At 40.5% G+C, this 23,864-nt stretch overlaps 3 protein-coding genes across 3 annotated transcripts; all 3 read left to right on the top strand.

The window, feature by feature from the left end:
• Nucleotides 1-1,804: 1,804 nt before the first annotated feature.
• On the top strand, nt 1,805-4,048 carry LOC106096219 (neprilysin-1). The gene has a single exon (XM_013263863.2). It carries the CDS (start codon nt 1,855-1,857, stop codon nt 3,982-3,984), a length of 2,130 nt encoding a protein of 709 aa, XP_013119317.2. The 5' UTR covers nt 1,805-1,854; the 3' UTR covers nt 3,985-4,048.
• Nucleotides 4,049-10,726: 6,678 nt separating this feature from the next.
• LOC106096222 (neprilysin-4) lies at nt 10,727-12,805 on the top strand. Its single transcript, XM_013263866.2, has one exon. It carries the CDS (start codon nt 10,727-10,729, stop codon nt 12,803-12,805), a length of 2,079 nt encoding a protein of 692 aa, XP_013119320.2.
• Nucleotides 12,806-14,808: 2,003 nt separating this feature from the next.
• On the top strand, nt 14,809-23,562 carry LOC131994667 (neprilysin-4-like). Its single transcript, XM_059361456.1, has 2 exons — nt 14,809-14,836; nt 21,467-23,562. Exons 1-2 carry the CDS (start codon nt 14,809-14,811, stop codon nt 23,560-23,562), a joined length of 2,124 nt encoding a protein of 707 aa, XP_059217439.1.
• Nucleotides 23,563-23,864: the final 302 nt, after the last annotated feature.

The raw sequence follows: 23,864 nt of genomic DNA on the forward strand, positions 1-23,864 counted from the left end.
TTTATAGTACCGAATACTTTTATAGTACCAAATACTTTTATAGTACCGAATACTTTTATAGTACCGGGTACATATTTAGCACCAGTTTCTTATATAGTACCAGGTATTTATATAGTATCCGGTTCTTATATAGTACCAACGACCTATATCAATAACAATGAATGTAGGCAAGTTTGTCCAAATTGACCACTATATACAATAGATGGACTTGGAATTCCTAGAATAAGACTACGCAAAGTTGCGGGGAATGCAGGTAGACATGGAGCTCATATTCTTACAAGTAAAGACTACTCTTTGTAAGGCGATATCAAGACTACCGCCCATACTATTCCACACCATTGTGTACGCGCACAAGAACATAAGCCCATGGGCTTTGAAATTGTGTGGGCATATGCCCACCATTGCTTTATGGGATCATAGATACATATTTTGAGTTGTTACAAAAGTAATGGCGAGATTAGTAAAACTGGAAAAGTACCACGTACCATAAAAGTACCTGTTACCATGATAAAATCTGGTACCAAGTTCCATAACAGTACCTGGAACTATAAAAGTTCTTGGTACCACAAAAGTATCACATGGGCTTTGAAATTGTGTGGACATGTGTTAGGGTGCCCACTATTGCTCTTTGGGATCGTATATACATATTTTGAGTTGTTACAAAAGGAATGGGATAACTAATGTACCCTAAAACTGGCAAGGTACCTGGTACCATAAAAGTACCTGGTACCATGATAAATCTGGTGCCAAGTTCCATGAAAGTACCTGGTACCATAATAGAACCTGGTACCATAATAGAACCTGGTACCATAATAGAACCTGGTACCATAAAAGTACCTGGTTCTATAAAAGTACCTGGTACCATAAAAGTACCTGGTACAATAAAAGTACCTGTTCCATCAAAGTACCTGTTCCATCAAAGTACCTGGTACCATAAAAGTACCTGGTACCATAAAAGTACCTGGTACCATAAAAGTACCTGGTACCGTAAAAGTACCTGGTACCATAAAAGTACCTGGTACCGTAAAAGTACCTGGTACCATAAAAGTACCTGGTACCATAAAAGTACCTGGTACCATAAAAGTACCTGGTACCATAAAAGTACCTGGTGCCATAAAAGTACCTGGTACCATAAAAGTACCTGGTACCATAAAAGTACCACATGGGCTTTGATATTGTATGGATATGGGTTAATGTGCCCACCATTGCTTTATGGAGTCGCATATAAATATTTCGAGATCTTACAAAAGGAATGACGAGATGACGAGTATACCCTAAAAAATTTGGAAATGTTAAAAAGGCATTGAAAACAATTCACAAGAACCATAAGCATTTATAAGCAATCAATAGCAGCACTGGGCACAAGAAAAGAACTTCAAGATTAGGAAAAGTGGTTCTTAGTAAACGAACTATATTTTGGTTCTAATGAGCCATGAAGTTAGGACATATTTCTCGAATTGGCATTTTTTGGAAATTCCCAAATGAAGAAACTCAAACAGATAGTAAGAAAATGAAACATCTGAGTAGGTTTATTCTAAAGAAAAAAACATGATGCGTAAATCTGTTTTGAATTTTGTGTTTATTAAAAATCGCAAAATGTTTTTGTTGATCGTTAGAAAAATTCTATGAAATTATAAATGAAACCCCCTTTAATCATAATCGATAATGTTGTTTGAGACCCAGAGAGAGAGAGAGGCATCGTATAACTAAGATTGATAAGGCAATGGGTGAGTGTCATATATTTTCAAATTTTTCACTCAATACAGAAAATATTTTTAATATTTCTTAGCTCAAGGGAGATAAGCTAGCGCTTTTGTTTAGTTTGAATCAGTTTCAAAAATCTTTTCTTCACGCATGGTGTGTCCCTTAAGAATTTCAATGAAAAATTTGGCAATTATTTGGAGATGGACCTGGTTCGTTCAGTGTTCTCTTATATTGACAGTGACCCTGGGGTCCCTGATTCACGTGCACAACGCCGATTTTGCCGCTGGCATAGAACAAAAAGATAATTTGCTTGAAGTCAAAGCCCAGCAGATGAAAAGCTATCTCAATGAATCGGTAGAGCCTTGCGATAATTTCTACGAATATGTCTGTGGCAACTACAACAGCTTCAGTGGCAATTATTCATCCTTGGCAATGCCCAATTTAAGGGAGTTGAGTACCATCTACAATACCCTGCTTATAGAGGAGCTGAAAACAGAGGATGCCAAACATGATAACGATGTGGATCGCATGGTTAAGACATTTTACAAGTCTTGTGTCAACTTGAATGCCACCTACAGTCAGTGTAATAGAACACGAAGTGAAATTTTGGAAAAATATGGAAAGTTTCCCATGCAACTGGAGGAGGGAGAATGGCCGGAAGACCAGTATGAATGGTCGCAACATGTGGCCGAAATATTCTACAACACTGGTGTGAGACTGATTTTGGGTGTGGGTCCCATGCATGACTTCACCAATAATTCCCGCACCATTGTGGGAATCTATGAGCCTGAATTCGCAGACTCCTATATTGGTGTGTATGACCAAGAGGCATATGCGGCATATCGCGATGAATGGGAGCATGGTATTAGCCTGTATTTACAAAGTCTTTTGCATCTTAAGGATGGCTCAAAGGTCTTGGCCGAAGTCAAGGATATGATGAGTTTCGAAATAGCCCTGGGCAAGGGCAAGGTAAACAAAACTTTGGGTATGCAAAATAGTGATATATTTAATTTGACCTCCGTCAAGGAGCTACAACGGAAATATTCTCCCCAATTCGATGTGAGAAAGTTTTTGAAAGTCGCCTTGGATTATGTGCCCCAGCAGGTGTATGTTAATCACAAATACCTGGAGCATGCCTTAGAAACCCTACGAAATACTCCCAAAAGGGTGGTGGCCAACTATGTGCTATTCTCGTATTTCTCCACACTGGAAATGCATTTGGTCTCTAAGCAGGAGGATTTTGAGTCCATATGCCTGCCCAAGACCCATGATAAGTTGTATAAACAATTGGACAATCTGTTCTATCGCAAGTTCATAACCCAGGACATGATTAAGGACATGGAGTTTCTTTGGCATCAACTAAGAGCTGCCTTTAAAGAGGATTTTCTCTCGGATCGCCTTAGCTGGCTGGAGGATGACACACGCTTGGCAGCCCTGGAAAAATTGCAGGCCATGAAATTCGAAATTCTCAGCCACGAGTCTGATACATTGACTCAAGACTATCAATACCTGAAGCTAAGCCCCAACAATTTCATGGAGAATATTTTGGCTTTGCAAGCCTGGACAGCTAATCTTACAAGGGCCTACATACATCGCACCCATCTGCCAGATGATGATGATGGCAATGCTGTCTCCTATGTGCCCTCATACTCACCCAAAGAGAATGTGGTAAAGGTTCCGGTGTCCGTGCTTTATCAGCATCACAAATATGCCCCTGCCTACCCGAAGGCTGTGAATTTTGGCACTCTAGGCTCCTTTATAGGTCATGAAATGGTGCATGGCTTCGATGATGCCGGTCGCAAATTTGATGCCCTGGGTAACATACGCAACTGGTGGAGGCCCAAGTGTCTGGAAGAGTTTGAAAACAGAACCAAATGCTTCATGCAGCAGTATCACAATTTCACTTTGGACGATGGTGTACATCATTTGCCCGCCATTAAACTGCAAGCGGAAAATATTGCCGATAATGGTGGGGTGAGGGCCGCCTTCACGGCCTATATGAAATGGTATGAGCAGGAGTTGAGTTCAAATGCCCAGCTGGTGGAAAGCGAGCAATTGCCTGGTCTCAATTTCACCCATGCTCAATTATTCTTTGTAAGCTATGGCCAGATATGGTGTACGGATTATGTGCCACCTTATGAATTTCTCACGCAATCCTTGCACGCCCCTGCCAAGTTTAGAGTTCTTGGCTCATTATCGAATTTTGAGGAATTTGCCAAGGCATTCCAGTGTCCAGTAGGCAGTGCCATGAATCCCGTTGATAAATGTCAGATTTATTAATTTTTATTGTTACCACACTTTTTAATAATGAGAAATAAATTTTTAGTATTTTATTTATAAGAAATATGATTTTTAATGTGCCAAGGGGTCGCTCAACCCCAAAAACTGCTGCAGACAGACATATTGGACGTACCAATGTAAGACTCAAATGAAAAAAACGCCTGAACCGATTTTCTTGAAATGTTCACAGATGGTAGAGTTTGGGCACCAGGTGATACCAAATTACCCGGGTATACCCAAATTTGTTGATATTCGAGGGGGGAGGGAGAGGGGGCGGGCGGCGTCCGCCATATTTTTCAAAAACCCCAGATCTCGAAGATGCGTGCACCGATTTAAGCGAAATTTTGTATGCCACCTTATGGTACCGCAAAAACACGAAATTGGTAAACAATTTTGGGGTCAAATAACCTGGGGGGACGCCCCATCCAAAAACCCACCAGAACGGACATGTGTACCGATTGGGACAATATGGGTATCAAATGAAAGGTATTTAAGAGTATAGTACGAACTTGGCATTAAAATGTTACCCTAAGTGTCGGCTGCCCCCCACGCCCCAAAACACCACCCAACAGGACACTTTAACCGCTTTGAGCAATATGGATATCAAATGAAAGGTATTTAAAAGTAGAATACAAATCTGACGCAACAATTTATTTTTTGGTGTCTGAGGGCTTCCCCACCCCAAAACCCCCCAGCAGGATAAATTTACCGATTGGAACAATATAGATATCAAATGAAGGCTATTTAAAGGTAGAGCTGATATAAAAATGTTTTCATTACTGATATAAAAATTTATTCATTGGTGTCTTAAAATGCTTGACATTGTGGGGCTCAAATTACTTCAGGGTCCGCCTTTAAAATCCCTTCAAACAGGTTATGATTGCCTACTATTGTGATAAATAATAGGTAATTGATAGAAGAAAACGAATTTGATATCAAATTTTGAGGCTAAATGTGTGGAGGTCGTGTCACTCCATAAACTCCTCCTAAACCAATGGCAATTGGGGTTCAATGAAAGGTATTTGGGAAAAGGGCACCAATATAATATTGGCGCGAAATATCTGAAAGGTCGTACCAGCACCCCCAAACAGGACTTATTTCCTGACTTGACCGTATAGGGCTCAGATAAAATAAGAGAGTGAAAGAAGACGCAGCGGAGCGGGCCCTGTCCAGCTAGTATGACTTAAAAATTAGTCCAAGTAATTGATGCTCGCTTATGGTGTAATTTAATTATGGGGACACAAATAAATAGTAAGCTGCCATACCCCTAAAATTGTCAAAAACAACCCTGTTGATAAATGCAAATGACCTGAATCGTAGTGGAAACGGGTTTTGGAGTTTATCTCAAATCCAGTGGATTTGGCCTATAGTATAAACATAGTTTAAATGATGACTCATATAGTCACAGACAATCATCACATTATGATCCTATCCAAGCGAGTAGCATTAACATTTAAATTAGCGCCATCTACTGGCTGTCTTCAATTGGATGTAGTTGTTTAAATTGAAAACAGCCAGTAGATGGCGTTAATTTGGAGAAGCCAACATGAACAGAGAGAGGGCAGGGGGGTCAAAATTAATCATACAGCATGTATCTATGTTATGACAACCTTTGAATAATGGAAAAAGTGTAGGAATTTCGTTGCGGTTGTTTGCGGTATTCTTTTTTAACTTTCCCACCCAAGACGGTGTTTAAGGTAGTTTAAGTGCCAATCTTTGCCATAAGTTCTGCCGGGCAGAATCTTATATACCCTCCACCATGGATTGCATTTGTCGAGTTCTATTCCCGGCATCTCTTTTTAGGCCAACAAAGGTTAAACGAAAATAACTGCTATGGTATTAGAGCTATATTAAGTTATGATCTGATTCGGACCATAATTTAATTTAGTGTTTTCCACAATAGCAGAAGTCATTGTGTAAAATTTCAGCCATTTCGAATATGAATTGCGTCCTTTACGGGGCTCAAGAAGTAAAATAGAGAGATAGGTTTATATGGGAGCTGCATCAGGTTATATACCGATTTAGACCCTATATGACACGTATGTTGAAAGTCATAGGAGAAGCCTTTGTACAAAATTTCAGTCAAATCGGATAATACCTACGCCCTCTAGAGGCTCAAGAAGTCATGATCCCAAATTGGTTTATATTGCAGCTATATCAGGTTATGAACCGATTTAAACCATATGTGACACAGTTCTTGAAAATCACAACAAAACACATTGTGAAAAATTTCAGCCAAATTGGATAAGAATTGTGCTCTCTAGTGGCTCAGGAAGTCGAGATCTCTGATAGGTTTATATGACAGCTATATCAGGCTATGAAGCGATTTTAACTACATATGGCACAGTTGTTGGAAGTTAGAACAAAACTCGTCATGCAAAATTTCAGCCTAATCGGATAGGACTGCGCCCTCTACAGGCTGAAAAAGTCAAGACCCCAGAACGGTTTATATGACAGCTATATCAACTTAAACCATATTCGGCAAAGTTGTTAAAAGTCAAAACAAAACACCTCATGCAAAATTTCAGCCAAATCGGATAAGATTTGCGCCCTCTAGTGGCTCTAGAATCAACATCGAAGATCGGTTTTTATGGCAGCTATATCGAAACATGGATTGATGTGGTCATAACAGAACACTATGTGCAAAATTTTAGCCAAATCGGACAAAAATGGCGGGTCCCAGGTGCTCAACAAGTCAAATCGGGAGATCAGTTTATATGGGAGCTATATGAGATTTCTGGCCGATTTAAACCGTACTTAGCAAAGTTGTTGGAAATCATAACAGAACACTATCTGCAAAATTTCAGCCAAATCGGATGAAAATTGAGCCTTCCAGGGGCTCAAGATGTCAAATCGGTAGATCGGTTTATAAGGGAGCTTTATCAGGTTATAGACCGATTCGGACCGCACTTAGCACAATTGTTAAAAGTCATAACAGAACACTATGTGCAAAATTTCAGCCAAATCGGATAATAATTGAGGCTTCCAGGGGCTCACGAAGTCAAATCGGGAGATCGGTTTATATGGGAGCTATATCAGGTTATAGACAGATTCGGATTTATATGGTAGCTATATCAGGTTATATACCGATTCGGACCGTACTTGGCACAATTGTTAAAATTCATAACAAAACACTATCTGCGAAATTTCAGCCAAATCGGATGAACATTGAGGCTTCGAGGGGCTCAAGAAGTCAAATCGGGGTATCGGTTTAAATGGGAACTACATCATGTTCTTAACCGATTTGAACCGTACTTAGCACAGCTATATCAGGTTATAAACCGATTTGAACCGTACTTGTTGTAGTTGTTGGATGTCATAACAGAACACTATGTGCAAAATTTCAGCCAAATCGGATGAAAACTGCAGCTTCGAGGGGCTCAAGAAATCAAATCGGGAGATCGGTTTATATGGGAGCTATATCAGCTTCATGACCGAATCAGACCGTACTTGGCACAATTTTTGAAAGTCATAAAAGAACATGATGTGCAAAATTTCAGCCAAATCGGACAAAAATGACGGCTTCCAGTGGGTCAAGAATTCAAATCGGTAGATCGATTTATATGGGGCTATATTCATATCTGAACCGATATGGCCCATTTGCAATCCCCAACGATCCACATCAATATAAAGTATCAGTGCAAAATTTCAAGCGGCTAGCTTTACGCGTTCGACCTCTATCGTGAATTCGACAAACGGACGTCGGACATGGCTAGTTCGACTCAGAATGTCGAGACGATCAAGAACATATATACTTTATGGGGTCCTAGATCATTATTTCGAGGTGTTACAAACGGAATGACTAGATTAGTATACCCCCATCCTATGGTGGTGGGTATAAAAATTTGGTATCAAAATCTGATGTGGAGGGCCTAGGAGGCCGAAAAGTCCACAGGAGAATTGGAACAAATTTTCACCTGTAATTAGGCAGAAATTTCCAAATTGAGAGAACTCCGCTCCAACATTGCATTATCGGGCGCAGTAGAGAGAGAGCCAAACTCATCTCTTATAAATAAAATTCCATTTGTGTTTGTTTGTTTGTTGGTTTGTTTGTTCCATATAGACTCAAAAACAGCAGAACCGATTACCTTGAAATTTTCACAGTTTGTGTGGGTTGGTCTGGAAGGAATTATAGGCTAAATAATTTTTTGATATCGGGAGGGGGTCGGACCCTTCCCCTTACCACAAAAGTACTACCCAAAAATAAAAGTGGACCGATAGGGACAATATGGGATTCAAATGATAGGTATTCAAGAGTAGAGTACGAATTTCATAATAAAAGTTGGGTCCAAGTACCTGGGGGGGCCGCCCCAGTCTTAAAACCCCTTAAAATAGGTTCATTTGATGATCATGACAATATGGGACTCAAATGAAAGGTATGCGGGAGTAGATTGCGAATATGGTCACGAAGTGGGTATAGGCTTTATAATTTGTTGATAACAGAAGGGGGCGGACCCTTTCCCCTCTAAAACATCACCCAAAATCAAAAGTGAACCGATAAGGCCAATATGGGTATAAAATGAAAAGTATGAGGGAGTACATAACGAATCTGCCATACAAATTCATGCCGAAGTATAGGGGGTCACCCCACCCCCACAAAAACGCCCAAAATGGGCACATAAGCCAATCTTTGATATATGGGACTCGGTTTGTTTGTTCCGTATTGACTGAAAAACGGCAGAACTGATTTTCTCGAAATTTTCGCATATTGTGTAAGTTGGTCTGGAAGGAAACATAGGCTATATAATTTTTCGGCTTCGGAAGGGGAACGGACCCTCCCCCTTATGCCAAATACACAACCCAAAATCAAAAGTGGACCGATCGGGTCAATGTAGGTATCAAATGAAAGGTATTGGAGAGTAGAATACCAATAGGGTATTAAAATTTGAGTCTAAGTACCAATCCGGCCGCCCCAACGCCAAAACTCCCCCAAACAGACATATTGGGCGTTCATTTCAATATGGGGCTCAAATGAAAGGTATTCGGGAGTACATTACGAATCTAGAATACAAATTCCGATAAAAGTATAGAGGGCCATGCTACCCTTTAAAAACGCCATTAGACCCATTATGACTATATGATACTTGGCTGAACCGATTTTCTTTAAGTTTTCATAGATTGTGTACATTTGCCTGGAAGGAAGCATAGATCATATAATTTTTAGATATCGGGTGGTGTCGGAGGGCCCCACGCCACCCTTTAAAAACGCCATTAGACCCATTTTGACTATATAATACTTGACTGAACCTATTTTCTTAAAATTTCCATAGATTGTGTACATTTGCCTGGAACGAAGCATAGGCTATATAATTTTAAGATATCGGGTGGGGGCGGACCCTATCCCTTACCCCAAAAAAGCCACCCATATCCAAAAATGGTCCGATTGGCACAATAAGGGTATCAAATGAAAGGTATTGGAGACCAGAAAACAAATAAGGTAGTAAAATGGGGGTCCAGGGGCCCCCCCCCACCCCAACCTCAAGATATAATCGAAGTTCATGTCAATATGGGACTCAAATGAAAAGTATTAGGCAGTAGATTACAAATATGGCATAAAACATTAGGTCCAAGTAATGGGAGGTCGCCCACCCCCAACTAACCCCCAAATGGGCATATTAGTCGACCATGGCTATATGGGACTCAAATGAAAGGTTTTTTGGGTGTAGATTACGAATATGACATTAAAATTTGGGTTCGAGTCTAGGTGGCGCTTTCCTCCCAAAGATACATCAAATGGGATATTTGACCCATTATGAGAATAAGGGACTCAAATGAAAGGTATTTGAGATTAGAAAGCGAATTTGATATCCAATTTTGGAGCCAAGTGTTTTGAGGGAACGCCCTAAAGTACCCCCTAAACTGAATTTCGTTTCCATAGGGAACAAAGTGCCGGTGGCCTCCCCAGCCCCAAAACACCCTCCAAACGGTTCATATTTATCGGTTATGGCAATATGGGACTCAAGTTAAAGGAATTTGGAAGTGCAGCACGAATTTGATATCCATATTAGAGTCGAAATGACTGAGGTGCCATCCTTCCCCTAATGAGAACATTACCCTAGGAAGAACAATACCGCCAGGAACCGAGAAGGGGCACATTCTCATACTTCAATAGGTGCTCTCCGATTCGATTTGAATTCAATGATAAGGAAACTTTTTTTATAGCCGAGTCCGAACGGCGTCCCGCAGGGCGACACGTCTTTGGAGAAAATATTTTAAATGACCATGCATGGCATTGTACCTCGCAAATGTCGCCAACATTAAGAGAGGATAAACACCGCTTTGTTCGATGTTCTCGCCAGTATTCGAAGGCGTTCAGCGTCATAGGCCACAATGGCACGAATTCGATATCCACATTCAGGGCAAAGTGCCCCCACCCTAAAAAGATATTTGGAGAGTTAAAGAAGGCGCAGCTGGGCGAGCCCGGTTCGGTTAGTATTTTAATGAAACTCAATTTATTTTTTTAGGTTTTATTGATTTGTTGTTGAGATTTAGGCATTTGAATTTGTTGTTACAATGTCATGACTAATTTAGTTTGAATTTTTTTTTTGTCTCATTGGAAGAACCAGTTTGCGAAATGTAATTGTTTTTTGTTTGTTGGCAAATTTTAGATAATTGCAGCTAATTTTGTGGTTTGGGGTGTTTTTCAGGCCATTATTAAGTCTCATGGGCAGTTATTACGCCGAAATTATATTCAGTTCATAGAGTTATTTTGAAACAAACACTTGCAAGTTAAACCAAAGAAATGAAAATTTTAAACAAACGAAGTGGAATTTTATTTTTGTTAATGCAACTGATGCAGGTATTGGTACTGTCTAAGCCTCTGACCAATGAAATGGCCATTCGTCAAGCCAAGGCCATGGAAATGTTAAAATTTATGAATTTATCCGCAGATCCTTGTGAGGATTTTTATGAGTTCACTTGTGGAAATTGGAATATCTACCATTCGGCTGCCTTGGAAGATGAAGTCAGCACGGGTCTGTTGGAAATGTTGCAAAAAGTTTTGGATGCCAATATTATGAGGCTTTTGCAGCAACCCCTTGCCCCAGATACGGCAATTGATAGGAAGGTTAAGGATTTCTATAAATCCTGTTTGAATTTACCCAGCCTAAAGGGGGAGTATGCCAATAGGCTCAAGGCCATAATAGCAGAATTTGGACAAATGCCTGCTTTGGTGGGCACCTCCAAATGGTCACAGGAAGAAAATTTTGATTGGCTACAAACCGTGGGCGAAATATCACATAAATATGGCATAGACATCATAACAGGAGCTGAAGTTGCTGTCGACCTGGCCGATAATTCTGTCAATCGTTTGTATATCAATCAACAGGAATTGGGCTTGGAAAGTAAATCCGTCTATTTGGATGCAGATAAGGACAAGGCAGTTCTATTAAGAGTTCTGCTACTATCGGTGGCCTCAAAACTTAATGAATTTCTGCAAATGGATTTGGAATGGGCCTTACAAACAGCCCAGGAGATAGTAGACTTTGAAACTTCCCTGGCCCAAGGCATAGATGATTTTGAATCAGTGGCAGAATTTCAAGAAAATCTTCCTTTAACCACAATGAAGGAATTGCAGCAGCAATATGGCCTTGACATAGATTTCAAGAAATTGTTAAACCTTTCTATGGGATCTGTGCCCGATTTGAAGGTTTACTATAGCCCCAATTACATTGAAAATCTCATAAAAGTCCTAAAAGCCACTCCCAAAAGCAAAGTGGCCAATTATATTTTCTATCAATTGGTGGAGAAGTTTTTCATCAGCCTGCCCCAGACCAAAGAGGAACTTCACACCAACTGCCTGGCAAATATGAAGGGATATTTCTCCAAGATATTCGATAACATGGTATATCGCCACTATAGCAGCAAGCAGCTGGAGCAGGGCATAGGCAACATGTGGCTGGCAATAAAATCAGCTTTTAAAAAATCTCTGGAATCTGCAGAGCAATACCCTTGGATTAAAACCTCTACCCGAGAATATGCCATCAGAAAGCTGGAGGCCATGAATATGGAGATAGTTTCAAATGAAAATTACAATTTCTCAGCAGCCTTTAGAGATCTCCAAGTGCACGAGCAGGACTATTTGGAAAATTTAAAATCTTTGCGCTCCCTGGGGGCCCAACAAAATCGTGAGGCCATCAATGATCCGCCTGAGCCCCTAGATTTGGGTGAACAACTTTCCACCTCGCCCGCTAATATTTTAATAGAAAATGTAGTCAAGCTGCCGGTGGCCATGCTGCAACCGAATTATGTTTGGTCCACCTACTATGCCAAGGCCTTTAATTTTGGTGTTCTGGGAGCACTTTTGGCCCATGAGCTGATACATGGCTTTGATGATACTGGGCGCAATCATGATCTACAAGGCAATAGTCTAACCTGGTGGGATACAGAGTCTGCGGAAAATTTTCAATTGCGTTCCCAATGTTTCAACAGCCAATATCAGGAATTTGTGTTTCAGGGCAAACATTTACCTGATATGCCTGCCCAGGGTGAAAATATAGCCGATAATGGTGGTGTACGCATGGCCTATGCAGCCTATTTGAAATGGTATGAGAATGCTGTGAAGGAGGATAACAACGATGTTAGGGAGACAATGCCTGGTTTGCAATTTGAGGATAAAAAATTATTTTTCATTAGCTATGGCCAGTTGTGGTGTGGTGATGTTAATCCCTTATATCGTAAATTTCAGGAATCCACCGATTCCCATGTGCCCGATAGGTTTCGTGTCATTGGGCCCTTGTCGAATTTTGAAGAGTTCTCAAAGGTTTTCAATTGCCCCAAGGGTAGTGGCATGAACCCTGCAAAAAAATGTAAAATTTATTGAAATTTTTTTTTGCAGAAATTCCATAAATTAATAAAAAAAATTATATCTCAAAAATGTTATTTAAGCTGAAGAAGAGTTTATTTTTTTTTTACAAGGAATACTTGATGCATACAAAATTTCAAAAATTAACACATTGAGTGCCAAGCGGTTTCGTCAAAAACCTTCCCCGAAGGCCATTTTTCACTTAATAAAACTTAAAAAAATTATCCTAGACCCATGCATGCTTTTGCGAGAACATTTAGTAAAGGATTCTTGAACCGATTGGAACCTTATTTGGTTGTTGAAAGTCATAATAAAATACGTCATGCAAAATTTCAGCCAAATCGGATAGGAATTGCGCCCTCTAGAAGTTCAAGAAGTCAAGACCCAAGATCGGTTTATATGACAGCTATATTAGGTTATAAACCGATTTGAACCATACTTGGCACAATTGTTGGATATCATAACAAAACACGTCGTGCAAAATTTCATTCCAATCGGATAAGAATTGCGCCCTCTAGAGGCTCAAGAAGTCAAGACCCAAGATCGGTTTATATGACAGCTATATTAGGTTATAAACCGATTTGAACCTGATGTAGCTGTCATATAAACAGATCTGGGGACTTGAACTTCTAGAGGGCGCAATTCCTATCCGATTTGGCTGAAATTTTGCATGACGTGTTTTGATTGGAATGAACTTTTGCACGACGTGTTTTGTTAACAAAACACGTCGTGCAAAAGTTCATTCCAATCAAAACACGTCATGCAAAATTTCAGCCAAATCGGATAGGAATTGCGCCCTCTAGAAGTTCAAGTCCCCAGATCTGTTTATATGACAGCTACATCAGGTTATGAACCGATTTGAACCATACTTGGCACAGTTATTAGATATCATAACAAAATACGTCGTGCAAAAATTCATTCAAATAGGATAGAAATTGCGCCCTCTAGAGACTTAAGAAGTCAAGACCCAAGATCGGTATATATGGCAGCTATGTCAAAACATGGACCGCTATGGCCCATTTACTGCAAAAATTCATTCAAATAGGATAGAAATTGCGCCCTCTAGAGGCTCAAGAAGTCAAGACCCAAGACCGGTTTATAGGACAGCTATATCAGGTTATAAACCGATTTGAACCATACTTGGCACAATTGTTGGATATCATAACAAAACACGTCGTGGAAAATTTCATTCCAATCGGATAAGAATTGCGCCCTCTAGAGGCTCAATAACCCAAGACCCAAGATCGGTTTATATGGCAGCTATATCAAAACATGGATCGATTCAAACCACACTTAGCGCAGTTGTTGGAAGTGATGCCAACACACCACGTGCAAAATTTCAGTGAAATCGGAGAAGAATTGCGCCCTCTAGAGACTCAAGAAGTCAAGACCCAAGATCGGTTTATATAGCAGCTATGTCAAAACATGGGCCGATATGGCCCATTTACAATCCCAACTGACCTATACTAATATTTGTGCAAAATTTCTAGCGGCTAGCTTTACTCCTTCGGAAATTAGCGTGCTTTCGACAGACAGACGGACGGACGGACAGACGGATGGACATGGCTAGATCGACATAAAATGTTACGATGGGGTCTGAGGCGAATATTTCGAGTAGTTACAAACAGAATGACGAAATTACTATACCCCCATCCTATGGTGGAGGGTAAAAAATCGCAAAAAATTTCACCCAGTCTCATATACAAAAGAACTACAGGCTATAAGTAAAACCCCTCGACGGGTTAGGTGTTGTATCTAAACGTACGACGTGGCACTCAATGCTTCAAGTGTTTTCGGCCCATTTTTGACATGGTCCAATTTTGAAAAAGGGGCACATTGGAGCATAATTTTGGCGTGGGTCCATTCTCCAGGAATCGACTAAAATTTTTGTTTGAGTCCCGGTGTACATGTGCATTTGGTGTATAATTTTAGCATGGGACGACCCGCACAAATCTCTGAGATCTGGCATTTTTGAAATTTGCGGTCAGGGGGAGGGTATGCCCCCTCTCGGATATCACAAAATGAAGCCAAACTCTACCATATGTGAAGGTGGGTATGATGGCCTACATTTATTACATCACACAGTGTCCTATTAGGTCATTATGATTGATCGAACGCCATGGAGTCAAGTGGTTTTCTAGATATATCACCAGAATAAAGATATCACATTTCAATCCCATATTAACATGATAGGTCTTTGAAGCCATTTGGTGACGGCGTCTATAAAAGGGTTGTGCGCCACAACTCTTTTGCCACTTAAACACTAATTTGAATGTCCCACTCCAATCAAAAATACCTATCGCTTGACCCCCACTTACTTTAATGGGTCTATAAACCTACTTGAAGCGTTGCTGGTAGCGCCACCTAGATATTTTGACACAAATTTTGAAGTCACATTCGTAATATACTCTCTTATATGAGTCCCATATAGCCATGATGGGCAAAGATGCCCGTATGAGAGGGGCTCTTTGGCGGTGGGACGATCCCCCAACAATTTGGACCTTTTTTTAAACCCTCTTCCATAGGATGGGGGAGTACTAATTTCATCATTCCGTTTGTAACACATCGAAATATTGATCTGTGTTCCCAAACATTTTCTGGGGCGTGCTTATCCCACCCACCAGTAAATCGATTTCGTATCTTGATTTCTTGAGCCGCTAGAGGGCGCAATTATTATCCGATTTGGCTAAAATTTTTGAATGAAGTGGTTTATTTTGATTTCTAACAACTGCGGTTTAAATCGGTTCATAACCTGACGTAGCTCCCATATAAACCGATTTCAGTTCTTGACATCGTGAGCCTCTAGAGGGCGCAATTTTTATTCGATTTGGCTGAAATTTTGTCTGAAGTGTTTCGATTTGACAACCAACACATTTTTCAAGTATGGTCTCTATCGGTTCATAACCAGATATAGCTCCCATATAAACCGATCTCGGATCTTCTTTAACCGCTAGAGGGCGCAATTATTATTATATTTTGCTGAAATTTTTGAATGAAGTGTTTTAGTTTGATCTTTAACAACTGCGCCAAGCATGGTCTAAATCGGTTTCTAACTTGATATAGCTCCCATATAATCCGATCTCGGATCTTGATTTCTTGAGCCGCTAGAGGGCGCAATTATTATTCGATTTGGCTGAAATTTTGCATGAAGTATTTTAGTTCGACCATCAACAACTCTGCCAAGTATGGTTCAAACCGGTTCACAACCTAATATAACTCCCATATAAAACGATCTCGGATCTTGACTTCTTTAGACGCTAGAGGGCGCAATTGTTACTGGATTTTGCTGAAATTTTGAAGGAAAAGTTTTAGTTTGATCATTAACAACTGGTTAACTATGGCTGAAATCGGTTCATAATCTGATGTAGCTCCCATATAATCCGATCTCGGATTTTGGCTTCTTAAGCCGCTAGAGGGCGCCAATATTATCCAATTTGGCTGAAATTTTGCATGAAGTGTTTTGGTTTGACCATCAAAAACTCTGCTAAGTATGGCTCAAATCGGTTCATAATCTGATGTAGCTCCCATATAATCCGATCTCGGATGTTGACTTCTTGAGCCGCTAGAGGGCGCAAGTATTATCCAATTTGGCTGAAATTTGGTATGAAGTGTTTTGGTTTCACCATCAATAACTCTGCTAAGTATGATCTAAATCTGTTCGTAACCAGATATAGCTCCCATATAAACTTTAATCCGCTAGAGGGCGCAATTAACATCCGATTTGGCTGCAGTTTAACATGGAGTGTTTTGCTCTAACTTCTAACAACTGCGCCAAGTATGGTCTAAATCGGTTCATTACCTGATATAGCTCCAATATAAACCGATCTCCCAATTATACTGTTTGAGCCTCTAGAGAGAGCAATTTTCATCCGATTTGGCTGAAATTTTGCACAACGGCTTCGTGTGTGACCTTTACAATCGTGTTAAATATGACCTAAGTTGGTCCATAACTTTATATAGCTCCAACAGCATATCAAATTTTTTCCATTATCCTTTGTTTGTATAAAAAGAGATATTGGCATAAGAACTTGACAAATGCGAACCATGGTGAAGGGTATATAAGATTCAGCCTGGCCGAATTTAGGACGTTTTTTATGTCATATTCGCATTTTTCTTCCAAATACCATTTCATTTGGGGATTGAAGCAATTTTTTTTTATTCAGTGTATTTCCTCTACTTGAGGTGCGATTTCTTTCTCCAGACCTCATTTTTTTCGAGATTCTTTTTAATTTGTACCCATTCCGTACACGCTGTTCAACTATCCACAATTTCATACATTTTGCATGCGTACGAATAACGTCAAACCCCGTCTTATCCCATGCATGTGACCAAAGATCAACATACGTACCAAATAATTATGACTCTAGCTTTAGCTGTTTGGGCATGGAGTTTATCTGTCACTCAATCAGTCAGTTAGTCATGCAAAGACCTAGATTAGAACAAGTAAGGAAATGCAAAAGTCGATCGGAGCCGTCTTTATAATACCCTACACCACCTAATCCACGCACTACTTTCAAAACATAGAACCTATGTTGAAATCTAATGTTGCAGACCTATTGCAGTTCGGCAGTTTGTTTGATTGTAAATTTTTTTTGTAAGAACAAATAAGGAAACACTAATTTTACATGCAATCGAATGTAGGGCAAATCAATTTTTATAAATTTTGGCTATTATCTTTTTGGCAACACTGGCTTAAACAGCCAGCGCAGAGGCCACCGTAGCGCAGAGGTTAGCATGTCCGCCTATGACGCTGAACGCCTGGGTTCGAATCCTGGCAAGACCATCAGAAAAAATTTTCAGCGGTGGTTTTCCCCTCCTAATGCTGGCAACATTTGTGAGGTAGTTTGCCATGTAAAACTTCTTTCCAAAGAGGTGTCGCACTGCGGCACGCCGTTCGGACTCGGCTATAAAAAGGAGGCCCCTTATAATTGAGTTTAAACTTGAATCGGACTGCACTCCTTGATATGTGAGAAGTTTGCCCCCGTTCCTTAGTGGAAGTTCATGGGCAAAATTTGCAATTTTGGCTTAAACAGCTGACGCACATTTCGTTTCGTTTTGTTTTGCTGTCACATATCTTCAGTTTGGTCTATACTTTAGCCATGAATCGTCTTAAAAACGAACAACGCTTGCAAATTACTGAATTTTATCATCAAAATGCGTGCTCTGCGAAATGCGAGCTTCCACGACGAAGCTCATTTTTGGCTTAATGGGTAGGTACATAAGCAGAATTGTCGATTTTGTAGTGAAGATCAGCCAGAAGCATTGCAAGAGCTAACAATGCATCCAGAAAAAGTCACAGTTTGATGCGGTTTATGGGCTGGTGGCATCATTGGACCGTACTTCTTCAAAGATGATTCGAATCGTAACGTAACTGTGAATGGTGAGCGCTCCCATGAGATGATTTCCAACTTTTTTTTTCGCTCAAAATGCAAGAGCTGGACTTGCAAGATTAAGTTCGAAGTTGGGCTATATCGGACTATATCTTGATATAGCCCCCATATAGACCGATCCGCCGATTTAGGGTCTTAGGCCCATTAAAGCCACATTTATTATCCGATTTTGCTGAAATTTGGGACAGTGAGTTGTGTTAGGCCCTTCGACATCCTTCATCAATTTGGCCCAGATTTGGATATAGCTGTCATATAGACCGATCTCTAGATTTAAGGTTTTGGGACCATAAATGGCGCATTTATTGTCCGATTTCGCCGAAATTTAGGACCGTGTGTTGTGTTAGGCTCTTCGACATTTTTTTTCAATTTGGCCCTGATCGGTTTAGATTTCGATATAGCTGCCATATAGACCGGTATCTCGATTTAAAGTCTTGGCCCCATAAAAGGCACATTTATTATCCGATTTCACTGAAATTTGACACAGTGACTTTTGTTAGGCTTCTCGACATCCGTGTCGTGTATGGTTCAGATCGGTTTATTTTTATATACTAGCCGAACCGGGACCACTCCACTGCTCCTTCTTTAACTCTCTGATATCTTTTTAGGGTGGGGACACTTCGCCCTTAATGCGGATATCGAATTCGTGCCATTGTAGCCTATGCGCTGATTGCGTTTGAATTCTGGCTCTCGCCAGATAGAGCGGTGGTTGGCGACACTTGCGAGGTACAATGCCATGCATGGTCATTTAAAAAATTTTCCCCAAAGAGGTGTCGCACTATGGGACACCGTTCAAACTTGGCTATAGAAAAAGTTCCCTTATCATCATTGATGTGTGAGAAGTTCGGCCGGCTCGGTTCCTGACGTAATGAGAAGTGCTTTATAGGGGAGGGATGGCATATCATACATTTTGACTCAAATATGGATATCAAATTCGTGCTGCACTTCCAAATCCCTTTAATTTGAGCCCCATATTGCCATGGCCGGTAAATATGAACTGTTTAGAGGGTGTTTTGGGGCTGGGGGAGGCCACCGGCACTTTGCACTGCAAATAGATATCAAATTCGTTCTTTATTACCAACGAAATGAAGTTCATTTTAGAGGGTGCTTAGGGCGTACCCCAAAACACTTGGCTCCAAAATTTAATATCAAATTCGTTTTCTACTTTAAAATACCTTTCATTTGAGTCCCATATGGTTATAATTGGTCAAATAACTAATTTGACGTATCTTTAGGAGGAAAAGCCACTTGAACGCAAATTGTAATGTCATATTCGTAATCTACTTCCAAATACCTTTCATTTGAGTCCCATAAAGCCATGGTCGACTAATATGCCCATTTGAGGGTATTTGGGGGTGGGCGACCTCCCATTACTTGGACCTAATGTTTTATGCTATATTTGTAATCTACTGATTAGTACTTTTCATTTGAGTCCCATATTGACATGAACTTCGAAAATATCTGTTTAGAGGAGTTTTGGGGGTGGCCCGCTGGGTACTTGGACCCAAATTTTAATACATTTGATACTCTTGATGTGCCTATCGTATCACTTTCGGATATGGGTGGCGTTTTTGGGGTAAGTTTGAGGGCCCGCCTCCACCCGATATCTAAAAATTATATAGGCAATGTTTCCTTCCAGACAAACGAACACAAACTATGAACATTTTAAGAAAATCGGCTCAGCCAAGTATCATATAGTCATTATGGGTTTAATGGCGTTTTTGAGGGATTGCGTAACTCCCTATACTTCGCTCTGATTTTGTATGCCAGATTCGAAATCTACTCTCGAATATCTTTCATTTAAGCCCCATATTGAAATGAACTCAAATATGTCTGTTTGGGGGAGTTTTGGCGTTGGGGCGGCCCGATGGGTACCTAGACACAAATTTGAATACCTTTTTCGTATTCTACTCTCCAAAACTTTTTATTTGATACATTTTGATTTTGGGTTGTGTTTTTGGCATAAGGGGGAGGGTCCGTTCTCCGTCCGATATCGAAAAATTATATAATCCTATGTTTCTTGCCAGACCACCCAACCTATAAGCGAAAATTTCGAGAAAATCGATTCTGCCGTTTTTCAGTCTATACGGAACAAACAAACTGAGTCCCATATATCCGTGATTGGCCAATGTGCCCATTTTGGGCGTTTTTGTGGGGGTGGGTAAGCCCCTATACTTCGACATGGATTTGTATGCCAGATTCGTTATCTACTCCCGCATACTTTTCATTTGATACCCATATTGTCCTTATCGGTCAACTTTTGATTTTGGATGGTGTTTTTGGGGTAACGGTGGAGGGTCCGCCCCCTTCCGTTATCAACAAATTTTAAAGCCTTTTTCTAGTTCGTGACCATATTTGTAATCTACTCCCGAATATCTCTCATTTGAATCCCATATTGTCATGATCGTCAAATGAACCTATTTTAAGGGGGTTTTGGGGCTGGGGCGGCCCCCCAGGTACTTAGATCCAACTTTTATTATGAAATTCGTACTCTACTCTTGAATACCTTTCATTTGAATCCCATATTGTTCCGATCGGTCCACTTTTATTTTTGGGTAGTACCTTTGGTTTAAGGGGGAGGGTCCGCCCCCTCCTGATATCAAAAAATTATAAAGCCTATGTTTCCTTCTAGGCCAACCTACATAATCTGTGGAGATTTCAAAGTAATCAGTTCAGTCGATCCAAAGTACGGCCCGGCCGATCTTAACTCCTTTTTGTTTGGTTTTTTCCAATAACTTTCTTAAAAAATCACCCTTTACAAGTTGGGTCAAGTATTTGACTAATCTATGATCAAAATATACATATACTTTGTAGGGTCGAAAATGAATATATCGATATGTTAGCAAACGGAATGACTATATGAATAAACCCTCTTTCCTAAGTAGGTGGGTATAATAGACTGTTGAAGGGTAAAAATGGTTTGGCCATCGGTGCTTTGTGATTTGAAGATTTTATGCATCTAAGTAAGCCAGACTTGGTGTAGATGCCAAAGGGCATAAGCGTACATCTCGTACCAAGTACCAATCCCATAGGGACAAAAGAGAGGATTCTAGGTAGAGAGAAACCAGAGATATGAAACCAGACATTCAGTGACATGTGCGTACACAGTAACCTATGCCATCAATAATGGCAGGCAAGCCAAAATTTAGTCCGGCTAAGCTATTCAAACACACAAGCGGGGTTACAGATGTCACAAGAACATACAAGTGTTGTTATAAATAAAACAATTTTGATAAGAAATAGCCAAAAATAAATCTTTAAAAATATTTCATTAGCATTTTGTCTGCTTTAGTTCTTTTCGCCTTCTTGTCGCGTTTGCTAAAGTTTTTGAGACGCAACACCTTCTCTGGCATGTTGTCAAAATATTCGATTGCTGTTACAATTGTTAGTGTTTTTGTGGCGTTAACCCCCACATTGGTCCTGACTGCAGATGAAAAGCTTAGCAATCGAGAATGGTTGGAATCTGCACGCAATGCCAAATCTCAACAAATACGCAAATATATGAACGAGTCGGTGGAGCCTTGTGATGATTTCTTTGAATTTGTCTGCGGCAATTGGAGAACCCATCATCCGGCCACTGCAGCTATTACAAAAACCCGAGCCTATAATATTGCTACCAATATGATAGATCGCAATCTGCCTCGTCTCTTGACCACAGAGGATGAAACGGATACTGCAGCCGAGTTGAATATGAAAAATTTCTATAAATCTTGCATGGCTAACTATCCGCTGAATGCAACTGTCTATGGGCAGCAGATTATGTCCATAGCGAATGAGTTCTTTGATAATCCAGCTATGCTGAGCTATGATTCTTGGCCAGAGGAGGACGAGGACGAGGAGGAGGTGGGGGAGGAATTCAATTGGCTGGAAACTGTGGCACACATCTCCTACAAGTATGGACTTACCACTATTCTGGGTTATAAAATCCAATCTGATATCAGTGACAAGGATGCTCATGCCATCATCCTTGTTGTTGATAAGCCCACCATGCCGGATCCCTACATGACAAATATTATTTTGCAATACTTTCTTCAGATGGATTTCTATAAGGCGGCCAAGTTCCACCAAGAGATATTTGAATTCCACCAAGCCCTGTGGAACATTGCCGCAGAGATCGACCACTACAGCGTGATAAAAATTGAAAAGTTAATTGAGGACTATGCCAACGAAATCGACTTGAGGCAGTTCTTTAAGATGTCCTATGGTTCGGTGCCCAATGGTGACATTATCTATCGTCCAAAACATTTGCAATCCCTTGTGCATCTACTCAACAAAACTCCACGCCAAGTGGTGGCCCTGTTCATTTACCTTCATGTTTTCATGGAATTCCATGAAATTTGGCCACTGACCCAGAGTACACTCAGAGCATATTGCCTGAATAAGATTAAGGAGAATTTTCCGGATGTGATGAGTTTCATGTACTATCGCAAATACAATTTGAGAAATGCCGAGCAAGGGGTGGCCGACATATGGCAGGACATAAAAATGTCTTTGGGTTTATTACTTGAGTCTAGGAATCTCAGCTGGTTTGATGATGAGACACGTGAAAGTGCTTTGGAAAAATGGCATTGGGTGCAAATGTTGGTGCCCTCATTCCAGGATGGTACATTGGCCGAGTTGTATGATGGCTTGGTCATTACCAGCCATGCCAACTATGTGGAAAATCTCAAGTCTTTGAAGACTTTTAGAGCAGCCCGCAATAGGGCTTTATTGAATCAGGCACCCTCTATGGATCAGCATTTGACCATGAGCACTCCGGTTTATTCACTAGTGGGAAATGCCATTTTGTTACCCGTTACCGTGCTACACACTCCCTACTTCTATGCCAAACACTATCCGCTTGTGCTGAAAATGTCCCGTCTAGGCGTTGTGTTGGGCCACGAAATTCTTCATGGCTTTAGTGGTGGCGGCCGTCATTTCGATCGCCTGGGTCAGTATAACGGCCAAGGCAATGATGACTTAGAAAAAGTCTACCAAGAACGTAACGAATGTCTGCAGGAGCAATATCGTAATCACACTTTCGGTGGCAATGCTCTGTTCTTGGGTGATCAGGATGAGAATGAGGCTGATATAGGAGGCATTCTATTGGCCCTGCATACCTATCGTCGTTGGCGTGAGGATAAGAGACGCACTCAGGCTGAATTGGATTTGGAAACTTTGCCCGCTTTGAATTATACCACAGATCAGTTGTTCTTCATCTATTATGGCCAAACATGGTGTGCCGATACATATGAGCCGTTGCGTTCTATGATCGTTCAGAATGATAATCATGCTCCTGATGAATTGCGTGTCTATGTACCATTGACCAACTTTAGGGAATTTTCGGAGGCTTTTCAGTGTCCTTTGGGTTCGAAAATGAATCCGTTAAAAAAGTGTGGCACTTATTGAGAGAAGGAGAGAAAGCGCCCTCAATTCGACTTGCACTATAAAACCATTAAAATCGTGAAAAGCATTACATTGACAAGAGAATAAATATTTTTTTTTAAGTTTTAATTAATTTTTAAATAATTATCAATTTTTTTAAATTTCTTTAATAAATTTATTTTTTATCGTTAGTTTTATGTTATTACTAGCCGAACCGGGCCCGCTCCGCTGCGCCTTCTTTAACTTTCTAATATCTTTTTTAGGGTGGGGACACTTTGCCCTGAATGCGGATATCGAATTCGTGCCATTGCAGCCTATGACGGTGG

Source organism: Stomoxys calcitrans, chromosome 2, assembly GCF_963082655.1.
Source record: "Stomoxys calcitrans chromosome 2, idStoCalc2.1, whole genome shotgun sequence".
In the NCBI taxonomy this organism is placed as follows: domain Eukaryota; kingdom Metazoa; phylum Arthropoda; class Insecta; order Diptera; family Muscidae; genus Stomoxys; species Stomoxys calcitrans.